This window comes from Prionailurus bengalensis, chromosome A3, assembly GCF_016509475.1.
Source record: "Prionailurus bengalensis isolate Pbe53 chromosome A3, Fcat_Pben_1.1_paternal_pri, whole genome shotgun sequence".
NCBI lineage: Eukaryota > Metazoa > Chordata > Mammalia > Carnivora > Felidae > Prionailurus > Prionailurus bengalensis.
Window position 1 is genome coordinate 80,801,461 of NC_057354.1, and position 13,317 is coordinate 80,814,777.

The 13,317-nt window shown below is 34.5% G+C and overlaps 1 protein-coding gene across 15 annotated transcripts in view; it reads left to right on the forward strand.

Moving 5' to 3' along the window:
* The window catches only part of EHBP1 (EH domain binding protein 1), a 363,403-nt gene that overhangs the window by 154,542 nt on the left and 195,544 nt on the right, over window positions 1-13,317 (forward strand). For 14 of the 15 annotated variants that reach the window (XM_043603483.1, XM_043603493.1, XM_043603482.1 and 11 more), the window contains exons 6-7: window positions 9,923-10,104; window positions 12,652-12,791. In XM_043603483.1, the coding sequence (XP_043459418.1) occupies window positions 9,923-10,104; window positions 12,652-12,791 (322 nt within the window). Of the gene's footprint in view, window positions 1-9,922; window positions 10,105-10,958; window positions 11,296-12,651; window positions 12,792-13,317 lie in introns of those variants that run through there. The other variant, XM_043603494.1, reaches the window with a different exon arrangement.

Here is a 13,317-nt window from a genome sequence, read left to right on the forward strand (position 1 = left end):
TGACCTACAGATTCAATCATTCACGATGAAAATCCCAACAGAGTATTTTGTGGATATCAACAAACTGATTCTAAAGTTTATTTGAAGAAGCATATGGAGAAGACTCAGAATAGCCAACACAATATTGAAGGAGAAGAACAAAGTTAGAGGACTGATACTACCTGAATTCAAGACTTACTATAAAGCTACAGTAATCACTACTGTGTGATACTGATGAAAGAAGAGACATCAGTGGAACAGAACACAGAACCTAAATATAGACCCCATAAATATAGTCAACTGATCTTTGACAAAGGAGTGAAACTAATGAAGCAAAGATAATCTTTTCAACAAATCGTGCTGGAACAACTGGACATCCATATGCAAAAAAAAAAAAAAAAATGCATCTAGATAGACACTTTACACCCTTCACAAAAATTAACTCAAATTGTGACCTAATGTGATCTCAATGTGAAGTGCAAAACCGTAAAACTACTAGAAGATAACACAGGAGAAACCTGGATGACATTGGGTATGGTGATGCCATTTTAGATAGAAAACAAAAGATATGATCCATGCAAGAAATAATGGATAATTTCATTGAATTTAAAAACTGGCCTTGTGACAGACAGTATCAAGAGAAGAAGAGAAGCAACAGACAGGGAGACAATACTTACAAAAGACACATCTGATAAAGGAGTGTTATCCAAAATATACAAAGAACAATACAAGAGCAAACAACCCAATTTAAAAAATGGGACATAAACCTTAAGAAACATTTAGCCAAAGAATACGTACAGATGGCAAACAGACATATGTCAAGATGCTCCACATCATGTCATCAGGGAACTGCAAATAAAAACAATGAGATACCACTATCCACCTTCCATAGAATGGCCAAAATCTGGAACACTGACAACACCTAGTGCTGGTGAGGATGTGGACCAACATCTTTCATATGTTGCTGGTAGGAATGCAGAGTGCTACAGCTACAAGGGAGTTTGGTGATTTCTTATAAAACTAAAGTAATGTTTCCTTACAACCCAGCAGTCATACTACTTGGTATTTACCCAAACAAAATGAAAACCTTTGTCCACATAAAAACCTGCTCATGGATGTTTTATAGTAGCTTTATTCATAATTACTAAAATTTTGAAGCACTTGAGGTGTCTTTCAAGAGATGAATGGATAAACTGGGGTACATGCAGCCAATGGAATATTATTTGGCACTAAAAAGAAGTGACCTATCAAGCCATGAAAAGACATAGGGGAACCTTAATGCATATTAGTAAATGAAAGGGGCTAATCTGAAAAGACTATGTAATTGTATGATTACAACTATGTGATGTTCTGGAAAAGGTAAAAATATGGAGAAAATAGATCACTTTTTGTTGCCAACGGTGGGGAGTAGGGAAGATGAATAGGTGGAGCATAGAGGATGTTTAGGGCAGTAAAATATCATTTAATATTATAATGATAGATATGTGGCGTTATACATTTGTCCAAACAAATAGAATGTACACCACCACAAGTGAACCCTAAGGTAAACTATGGATCTGGGGTGATTATGATACATCAGTGTAGGTTCATCCTTGGTAAACAGTGTAACATACTGGTTAGTCATGTTGATAATGGGATAGGCTCTGTGTGCGTGTATGCTCAGGATTATATGGGAAATCTCTGTGCCTCTCTCTTGATTTTGTTGTACACCTAAAACTGCTCTAACAAAGTCTTTTAAAAAATATATTTATTCGTCATAAAAATATGTTAACATGAGTTATTAGTTATGTTTGAGTGAATTAAATATTTTCTAAATTTCTTATATTTAATTTTTTAATGAAGCAAATATTGATAGATGGAACCTACATAAAGGCTCCTTGTAGTTCTCAAAACATTTATTTATTTGTTTATTTATTTATGTTTATTTATTTTTAAAAAGAGAGACAGAGAGAGAGCATGAGAGGGGGAGGGGCAGAGAGCGAGAGAGACACAGAATCTGAAACAGGCTCCAATCTGTCAGCATAGAGCCAGATGTAGGGCTCAAACTCATGAACTGACAGATTATGACCTGAGCTGAAGTTGGACCCTTAACTGACTGAGCCACCCAGGTGCCCCTCTCAAAGCATTTAAAAGGGCCTTGAAATAAAAACTTTTGGGAACTGTTGATCTGCACTCTCCACTAAAGGACACAGATCATCAGACTGGATTAAAAAATTTTCTGGCTATATGCTGTTTATAAGAGACAGTCCTAAAATAAAAGGAGGTTATTTCAGAAGGAAAAAAAGGAGCCTGAGAAGAAATGTTTGAGTAGCTTTTCAATTCTTGCACGTATTTATTCCTTGATTTGTGTCCTTTAGAAAATGTTCCATGACCTTATATTTGACATTTCTACTGCCCTGCAGGTCCTTATCATGTAAGAAATTGAATGATTTGGCTCTATAGGCGATTCAGCAGTGTATGCATACCAGTTAAATACTTTTTAAGGACCTATGGAACATGTATGAAATTGATCATGACTTAAGCCATGAAACTTGCCTCAATACATTTTGAAGGATTGAAATTAAGTAGATCCTATTCTGTGACCCCCAAATCAATGAAATGTAATCTATTACATAAAGGTAAGTAGAGGGGATAAGTAGAGGGGTGGCAGTTAAGTCAATTAAACATCCGACTCTTGATCTCTGCTCAGGTCATGATCTCGCAGTTTGTGAGTTCAAGCCCTGCATCAAGCTCTGGGCTGATCACGCAGAACCTGCTTGGGATTCTCTCTCTTCTTCTTTCTGCCCTCTCCCGCTTGTGCTCTCTAAATAAATAAATGAATAAATAAATAAATAAACAAACAAACAAACAAACATAAATACAAGAAAGTAGAAAAACTCCATATAGTTGGAAAAAGGTTCTAAACATGAGTCAAAGAACTTGTAATGAAAAATTAGAAAATATTTAAATACAAAATAACAAAATAATTAATAATAAAATGTGAGGTATAGTTAAAATAGTACTTAGAGAAATATATAGTCTTAAATGCTTGGATCAGGAAAGAAGAAATGCTCAGAATTCAGGAGTTAAAATATACCTGAGGGAACTAGGAGGAAGGAAATAGTAAAAATGAACGTAAACTACTAAAATAGAAAACATACTAGAAAGGATCAACAAAGCCAAAAGTTGTTGATTGGGAAAGCCCAAGGAAGTTGACAGTTTCTAGCAAGAATTATCTAGAAACAAAAAAGAGCAGACACAAATGGTATTGGGAGTGTAAAAAGTACAAAACTATAGATTTTGCAGAAATTAAAATAATAAGAAGATTTTAAAATGTTTTATGTCACTAAATTTGAAGTCGTGGATGAAATGTGTAAATTCCAAGGGGGAAAATACTTATCCAAATTGACATTGGGAGACACGAAACACCTGAATACTTCTATAATCATTAAAGAAATTATATCTGTAATTAGAAACCTTCTCTAAAAGAAAACAAGCTCAGATAACTTTGGATTTTTTCCAGGAATGTGGAGTTGCTTTAATTTTGGAAAATCTATTAAATTATCACATTAATAAGTTAAAGGTTTAAAAGATCTTAAATTATCCCAAAATATTTTTTAAAGTGATAAAAGTTTGGGGCGCCTGGGTGGCGCAGTCAGTTAAGCGTCCGACTTCAGCCAGGTCACGATCTCGCGGTCCGTGAGTTCGAGCCCCGCGTCGGGCTCTGGGCTGATGGCTCAGAGCCTGGAGCCTGTTTCCGATTCTGTGTCTCCCTCTCTCTCTGCCCCTCGCCCGTTCATGCTCTGTCTCTCTCTGTCCCAAAAATAAATAAACGTTGAAAAAAAAAATTTTAAAGTGATAAAAGTTTAACACCTATATGTAAAAAAAAAAATTTTAAAGTGATAAAAGTTTAACACCTATATGTAAAAATAAAATTAGAAGTAGATTTAAAACCTCAAAGTCATAAGAGAACTTAATTTTATAAAGAGTAATATTTTTGAAAGAAGAAAAAGTAAACCTATAGGAAACATATTTTAGGATGAAAAATCAGAAGCATTCCCTTTTAAGATCGAGAATAATATAGGAATGACCCTCTTTACAATACCTAGTCGGAATCATGATGAGAACTCGATGTTGAACATAAGAAACACATCACAAAAATGTTAATGTTATTTCATTGTATCAAGTTAAGAAATATGTAGAACTAGACACTACATTCTTTTTTGACTTTTTACTGTGATAAAATCTACAAACAAAACTTTTTAAAACATTTTTAAGTGTGCAGCTAGTTCTGTCGCATTAAGTACCCTCACAGTGTTGTACCCTTCACCACTATCTGTTTCAAGATTGTTTTCATTATACCAAATAGAAACTCTGTATCCATTAGACAATAACTCTCCGTGTCCCCTTCTCCCACGCCTGGTAATATCTGCTCTACTTTCTGTCACTATATATTTGCGTATTCCTCATATAAGAGGAATCATAACAGTATTTGACCTTTTGTGTCTGGCTTATTTCACTTAGCATAATGTCCTCAAGTTTCATCCATGATGTATCATGTATCAGAATTTCATACCTCTTAAGGCTAATATTCTGTGGTATAGATATACCACATCTTGTTTATCCATTCATCAGCAACATGTTCTTTAGGGTTGCATACATAAGTAGTATTCTTTTTTGGAAAAGAGGAGAGAAGAAGTAATCCAAAATTCAAGGTGGTAGTCATCTCTGGGTGATGGAAGGAAAGGGAGGCAATTCAGGAGAGGACATAGTAGTGTTCTATTTCTTTAGCTGGATGGTGGTACAGGATGTTCATTTTATTAGTCATTAAAATAGTACTTCTGTGTTTTATACTTCAGTATCTATAATGTATTTCACAATTGTAAAAAATCAACATTGCCATTAAGTTTAATTAAAGTATTAGTGCACGACAATCTTTTTAGAACATTTTGTTTAATAAAACTCTGAAAAATCATAAAATCGAAGTAGTGCTCCCCCACATCCCCATATCCTTGTATATGGGAGAAAGAGTTCAATTTCTAGCTTGTGGTTTATTTTATGTGACATTTTAATAGGTAGAGGAAGTCTGTCAAATATTTTAATAGGAGAGGTATTATATTAATCTTGGGATCCATAATAAATGAAACATCGTACTATGAACTATTCTGTAAGAAGACCCTAACTTGAATAATTTGGACAAGAGATATTCTCTCCAAATTCTTATGATATGAAAAAAAGAATAAACTAAATTTAACTAAATTTAATTAACTTGCTTGCTACCATTATGTTATATACCTGTTGTTGTTAGTTTGGGTGGGGTTTGGGGAAGTGGCAAGATTAGATACATACTTTTTTGGTAAAATCTATAATGTTTAAAAATAGTTATAAAGAAGTACCGAATCTTACAAAACTGTTTTTATTTATTTTATAATCAGTTCATTCTTTACTAATAAAGTCATTTTGGGGGCGCCTGGGTGGCTCAGTCAGTTAAGCATCCGACTTTGGCTCAGGTCATGATCTCACGGTCCGTGAGTTCAAGCCCCGCGTTGGGCTCTGTGCTGACAGCTCAGAGCCTGCTTCAGATTCTGTGTCTCCCTCTCTCTCTGACCCTCCCCCGTTCATGCTCTGTCTTTCTCTGTCTCAAAAATAAACAAACATTTAAAAAAAATTTTTTTTAAATAAAGTCATTATAATTTTTTTCCCTTTTAAGCTATACAGAGAAAACATGTATTCACCTATTGCTCGTATGGTTATCACCTGAATGAGGGTGCACATTGAAGTGGAGAATTTGTTTTAGGTCTGGTAAGAATGTCGGGGGTCAATGCATAGATTTTAGTAACATAACTGCCTTACTTTAATTTTCTTTTTACTGTTTATTTTTGAGAGAGAGAGGGGAGAGAGAGAGAGCAAGTGGGGGAGGGACAGAGAGAGAGATAGAGAGGGAAACATAGAATCTGAAACAGGTTCCAGGCTCTGAGCTGTCAGCACTGAGCCTGACATGGGGCTCAAACTTGGGAATCGCTAGATTATGACCTAGGCCAAAGTCGGATGCTTAACTGACTGAACCACTCAGGCGCCCCCATAGCTGCATTACTTTAAACATCCTGCATTGAGTTATGTTTATTTGTTTTCCTAATTTCAAGATTGGTGATCCAGGAAGGATTACTTGTAATATTAGTGTAATAAATCAGGTCAAGTGGTCAATAAATATTAATAATAAATACTATTTATTACCTACCGTATGCTAAAAACTCTACTAGATATTTTAGTATATTGTTATAAGAGTTTCTCCAGGACATGTATCTAAGACGGATATTATTGCTGAGTTGTAAGATATGCATGTGTTCCACTTTACAAGGTAATGTCAACTTGCTTTCCAAAGCAGCTATATCAGTTAGAACTTTCTCCTGCAGTGTAAGAGAGTTTGTTTGCATTGTTCCCCATTTTTATCATCACTTGGTATTGTCCAGCTTTTAAAAATATTTGTCAATCTGGGGCGCCTGGGTGGCTCAGTCAGTTGAGCATCTGACTTCAGCTCAGGTCATGATCTCGCAGTTCGTGGGTTCGAGCCCCGTGTTAGGCTCTGTGCTGACAGCTCAGAGCCTGGAGACTGCTTCGGATTCTGTGTCTCCCTCTCTCTCTGCCCCTCCCCCGCTCATGCTCTGTCTCTCTCTGTCTCACTCTGTCTCAAAAATAAAGATAAACATTAAAAAAAATTTAAAAAAATGTTTGTCAATCTGACAGTGTGAAACTAAGGCTCAGATACATGAAGAAATGGGCCAGAGATTAACCAATGAATAAATGCTGGTGTTACATTCAAATGCAGGTTTGCCTGATGGCAACTACAATAGGCTGGATTTTAAAGAAATGGAAATATATAAGCTAAGTCGTTTTTATAACAGAGAATACTTAGGAAAAATGAAAGTGATATTTCTTAAGCAAAAATGAGTATATTATGTAAGAACTTTCTGAGGGGAAGTATTTCTGAAAGTGTGATTTTAGATTAACTGGATTAGAATCACCTGGTAGTAGTGGTGAGTGTGTGGGAGGGGTGGGCTGGGAGTAGAGAAGGGAGGTACATATTATTTTTAGAAATGTAGCAGATTCCTGAGCCTATCTCTGGTTTTGCTAATTTAAGATCTCTGGGGATAGGATCCAGTCATCTAAATTGTCTAAAGCTCTCTTACTTTTATTTTTGTTTTTTAGTAAACACTAAAGTTAACTTTGGCTTTAGGAGTTTTGAAGTAATTCCTCAAATATTGTCAGATTCACATACAAACATGTATGAACGTAGGCCAAGAGACAGAAACTTAGTCTTACATATATGTGAACACTCACTGACTTTGTCATTGTTCTTTCTGTCTCTTAAAATCCCTTTTACTATTTTTTCTCTCATTTCTGTTCCCTTCTGTATCTTGCCCGACATGAAATAGCATTAGGACTCTGGCAGCAGTAAGAGTAATTCTAAATTCTCTCTGCCTGGCTGGCCCCTACTCCTTTGTGGAAGGACTATAAGATGCAAAAGACACGCTCGTCTCACACTGAAATCGCTTATTTCATTCCTCTTTATAGAACTGATGATAGCCGTGATATCAGTTGTGGGCTGGTAAAGACTTAGACTCGGTTGTAAAAAGTGGAGATTCATGGAGCTGAGGTAGAGCTGTGAAAGATCCTTAAAGAGGAAAACAATGTGGGAGCTTGGTGGAGAATTACTAGAAATACAGTTCAGACCTCTTTTCCCAGCACAGACTGTAGTGAGATCCTGCGTTAACAATAGAAATGGATATTGTAGACTCAAAAGACTGTTCTGCTCACCTGTCCAGACCTTACAAAGGGCTGTTTTCATTGTTGCTGAGCAAGTAAATACTTAAAGTGGTACAACTAAATATGGTTAGAATTTAGTAGCTTTTATTTTCTGTTGTTTCAGAGACTGATATACCAAAAAGTTAAAAACTGCTTGAGTTCAGCAGAAAACCGTTCTACAAAATTTTTATCTAAAAAATGAATTTGAATGTTAATCGTCAGAACTCTAGATTCTATAGCAATTATCCTTAAATTGGGCTTTCAAAATTATGCTCATTTCCAAGTTACCTTAGTTTTTATAGTTTATTTGGTTATAAAAAATAATTATTATTAGGGGATTAGTGTCATACTTTGTGAAACAGATTTGTTTAAAAAATCTGAAAATAATGTGTGGCAGTTTGTATGTCATGCTTCCAAAACAGAGGCTTTAAATCCTATATTATATGTAAAAGTTGTTAGCTATTCTAAAGGTACAATAAGAGATTATTGTTCATATCAGTGTAATAAATTGATACCACCTGATCATACTTTTTCATTTTGCACATTGTCAGAACCTTGGACCTTAATCTTATTCTTTGATTGACAGTAGCGACCAGGGAAAGAACACTTGTATTGTTTGGGATAGTCACATCTGTTCAACTTGATTCAGTTGAGGGTATTTGCATATTCTTAAGTATTTCTTCTGAGAGGGCTTAAATCCTTCTCAAGTGCTTGATGCATTTTTGAAATTCATTCATAAGGTATCTACATGCACTAATAGCTCTGTATAATATTGCTGTGCATAATCTGACAGATAAGACCACATTTTAAAACAAGGTATTCTTTAGGGATGCTACATTACATTTTTTACTTGTCCTGCTGGCAGAAATGTCAATTTTTTTCTAAGAGGCTGGCTTAATGTTTTGATTAAATTAGTATATCTTTATTTTAGGCAGGTTTGTCAATCAGAAGACAAATAAAATAAAGATTTATTAAATAATAATTCAAAGGTTAATGGTAGTTTTTCCAGCCTTGGTTGGAAAATTGAATAATTTTATAGAAAACCATTGTAGAGCTTAAATGGATTTCTGTTTAGTCTCCTTATTTTATAGGGATGTTTAGTGAGGCATGTTTACTTACTCAGGGTCACACAGCTTGAAAATTAGGCCTTATTTTAGATCTGAACTCCAAACCAGTAAATCCTAAGGAATGCTGGTGTATGACCTCTGGTTTACATTAATGATGTCATATGAACTCTGGTTTACTTTATTTACAAATTATCTTCCCTAAATGTTCCCTTGCCATTAGAACACGTAGTAAGGGATTACGTCTTAATCATCTTCATATCTCTCTTGAATCAACAACGTGTCTTATACATAGGTAATGCCCAATCATTATTTTGCTGTTTTGTTTTCACTGTTCTCCTAGGCTATTATTCTATTAAGGATAATTTTGAAATGAGATAGCTTATTTCTAGAATGTTAAGTACCCTTGATAGCAAATAGGTGTTATTTTGTATTCATTTCTGATGAATTGGTAGTCTCTGTTTGGAGAATTTTGAGACCTGCTAGAATCGCTTGGCATCAGAGAAACCAACGGTTTCTTCCTTGATATATGTGATCTTAAGGGAGAGAGAGAGAACTGTGGAGTGGAGTGATCAAAAAAGGCCCTAGGAAGAAATAAGGCTCAGATTAGAGGATAGATAGAACTCAGATACTGTAGTAAAAACGAGACACAATGCCACAGAGGCTGGAAGTTCTATAAAAATGGTAGGCATTCAAAAAGGAGAAATGCCATTAATTACATTAAATAGAATGAAAGGAAGGAAAACAGTTGTTGAGTACTTTTGATACCTATCTCTGTGTTCTATCCTCTTTTTAGAGGAATTCTGGAGGCTTTCTGTCCTAGTTTCCATCCCTTGCTTTCCCTTTTCTGACATATTTAGAGTTGTTTTAGTTTATTTCTACCTCGGCCAGCTCTCTCCAATTTATGTCTGCCTTATTTAAAGATGTAAAAGTTGGAATATAACTTCATCACAATTTTATTTCAATATTGTGTTACAGGAATACATTGGGGAAGGAAGTTTCAATTGTTATTTAATCATGTTATTTAAATAGTGTTTTAAAATATTTGGGTGTAAAATAAATAACTTCAAAATTCCAAATTATATTTTATCTTCCAGGAATCCCCTTCTGGTCGAAGGAAAGCTCTGGCTACTAGCAGCATCAACATGAAACAGTATGCAAGCCCTATGCCAACTCAGACTGATGTCAAGTTAAAATTCAAGCCATTGTCTAAAAAAGTTGTATCTGCCACTCTCCAGTTTTCATTATCTTGCATTTTCCTTCGGGAAGGAAAAGCCACGTAAGTTTCTTTTGTCAAAAAGACAAGCTGCTTCTCAGTGTGTTTAAAAACTGTATGTAAACAGCTTTTGACTTAGTAGACTGGCAACAGTTGAGAATATCCTACTGCATACCAGTCATTCTTGCCATTCTTTGTTTCAGAGGCTGAATTAAATGAACTCCTTGGTGTATATAGTCTCTTGACTCTAGAGAATGAACAATAATATAAAAGTGATATTATAGCAAGTTCCAAATTTTAAATTGTGTATTATAGGGTGCCATCCATGTTTGTTTTGTATTAATTGTCTTTAGTGTAAGTAGTTGTAGTCTGAAGTACAGACAGTTCAGTTTGTAGAGCTGTTTGATGCAGCTGAGATATAAGAGGAACCCAAGATGAAAAGTTCAGGATAAGAGGGATGAAAGAACTAAAGGGACTTTTACCAATTCATGTTCTTTGGCCCGGCCTTCCAAAAGTTGTATAGCAAAGTACAATTTTCTATATAATTATCCTTTTAAGCAATCACTTCTTAAGTACTGAATAGGCATTGCACAAAGGTAATTCCTACACCAGTTCTGATCTCCTAAGTGTAAAATTCTAACTGTATAAAATGAGGAAAACATGCCTGGAACAGGAAAGATGTAACATTTACCATGCTTGTTGCATACATTCAAGTCAAGGATGAGTGTATGTTTGGGGTGTAATGAAAGGGTTAGTACTTACTTGGAGAGAAAGATCAGGGAGGGAAGAAATGGAAATTCTAAGCCTGGATTTGAAAGGTGAGAGAAGGAAGCCAGCTATGAACATTTCGATCCAATCTGAATCATAGTTCTAAATGTATTTGAGCCAGTGGAATGTGGTTACTATATTTGGCCATGTCTACTTGACTGATTAGACTGAATTCTGTGCGTCAGTCAAAATGAGATGTTTGGCACTCATCTACAGGGCAGCAAATGACTTGGTAGATAACTGTAAGCCTCATCTCTGGAAAGTTGGCTTTTGAGTGAGTGTGGCAGAGGGACAGTGCAGAATGGAAGCAATCAGTCTTTCATCTCAGGACCTTAAATTTTAGACTTAAATACTGAGAACCTAAAAATAAAGATCTTACCCTGAAGTTCAAGCCATAATGAAAGGAAAGAAAACACAGGAAGAAAAGAGAAAACAAAATCAGAGAAGATCCTTTGAATGTGGACTCCTTTCCACTGGGCAGAAGCAGTAAGTGAATCAGCACCATCCATCCCTGGGAGAATCTGGGAAATTCAAACCAAATGTCTCAATTCCAGTGGAAATTTCTCTTAAAACACCCTAAACTCCCTCTCTGCCTCCACACTCCTTGCCTTCTTAACCTTTCATAGAGAAAAATGTTCAAGGTTAAAGTATGAGGAAATTACAGAGGTAAAATTAAGCAAGTTAACATTTCAAGAGTAATGGTATATCTTAAAATTATCCCTCATTGACAGGTGAGCAATTTGTATAGCATTCATATAAGGTAATACAACTTTTTTTGTTCATGCAGACTTGATATCACTGAATTTATTTTTAAAAGGGGAAATGGTTATGTCAACTGTAGGCTTACATGAGATAAAATGCAAAGAATTTCAAAAACCAGTTTAGTCTGCATAGTTGTACTATATTTAGAAAATAAGTGAATGTTAACAAACATTTCTTTACAAAAGAGTTTTCTTGTTTTGTTTCTATTTTATTGTAGTTAGAACATGGGAAACAGTATCTTAATTTGAAATTCTGAATTTTAGGGAAGAATATCAGATTGAAATTTAGTTTGTATGTAATGTGTTAGAAATGTGTTTTACTCACGGTAGTTTATTTGAAATTTAAGGTGAAAATGATATTTCAGGAAGACTTCATTATTTGATTTGTTTAGAGTAAGGTAAACTTTATATACTTATATTTAAAATACTTCAAGATAAAAAACATTTTTACATTTTATCCAGTATATGGTATTTAACTTATAGTCAATTCAGGTCATTTTTCATTTTGTAATTTTTAAAAATGCTGTTCCAGTAGTTCCTTCACTTTTGGGGAGTTATGGCCCCTTTGAGAAAAATGCGCATTTAAATAAGATTTACGTATAAATTTACAGTGGTTTACCATTTCTTTTTCCTCCTACCCACAAAACCAAAAGGGTTCATGGATTTCAGATTAAGAATTTCTATTCTAATTTATTTTGAAAACTTGAATATTTTAAAGTCTAGATCTTATTGATTTGCAAACTATCTCACTGTTTTATGAAACAAGTTTTTATTCCCAGACTTAATGATTAGGAACCCACACTTTAATCCTGTGAAGAAAATTTTAGTCTTCCATAGATGGCAGCAAAGAGTTAAACTAACTCCTAACTAGTTAGTTTTTAATCTAGTTTGCTCTTTACTAATTAAACATGCCATTTAAAAATTAATGAATATGACTATTTAGGTTTTTCAATAGTCTTGTACAACTATTTAAAAGGGCTCATTAATATTTAGAAAAAAGACTATATTATTATTTTCTTAAACTTTTTTCAAACAATGTCATTTAATGAACTGTGTATTAAATTTGAAATCATTGATGTAGGGATGAAGACATGCAAAGTTTGGCTAGTTTGATGAGTATGAAGCAGGCTGACATCGGCAATTTAGATGACTTTGAAGAAGATAATGAAGAAGATGATGAGAACCGAGTGAACCAAGAGGAAAAGGCAGCAAAAATTACAGGTTGGTTTTATTAGCATTAAGCTAAAAGTTCATCTTTTTTTCTTGAGAAGTTGAAAACTCAGTTTTCCAGGAAAAAAGAATGCTGCTAGAGTATTTTTTCTTCCGTAAGCCTTTTAATATGCCATTTAGCTCTCTGAAAACTTTATGTGCTGATGGTTAATAACAGATTTTCATAATTTAAAATGAAGTCCAAGCTTAGTCAAGAAAGCATAAAACTTTACTGGAACTACTGATTATAGTATAAAGTGGCCTAAATATGTTCACACTTCTTATGTCATTGTATGGATGAACCTTCTTATAAGTAAAGATCTGCCTTAAGGGTGGCATGACAAAATGCATTGGTTACTGTTTCCTAGCTCATGTACATTTATTCACATAAATTATGTGCACATTCTTTGGTTTGGATTTGTATATATCTCATGTATCCTTATATCTAGAAGATTCCATGCAAGTATTCCTTATAGCTGGTTTGGTCAGACTACTTAAGATGATTAAATATTTAGAATCTTTTGTATTGATTGGGCAA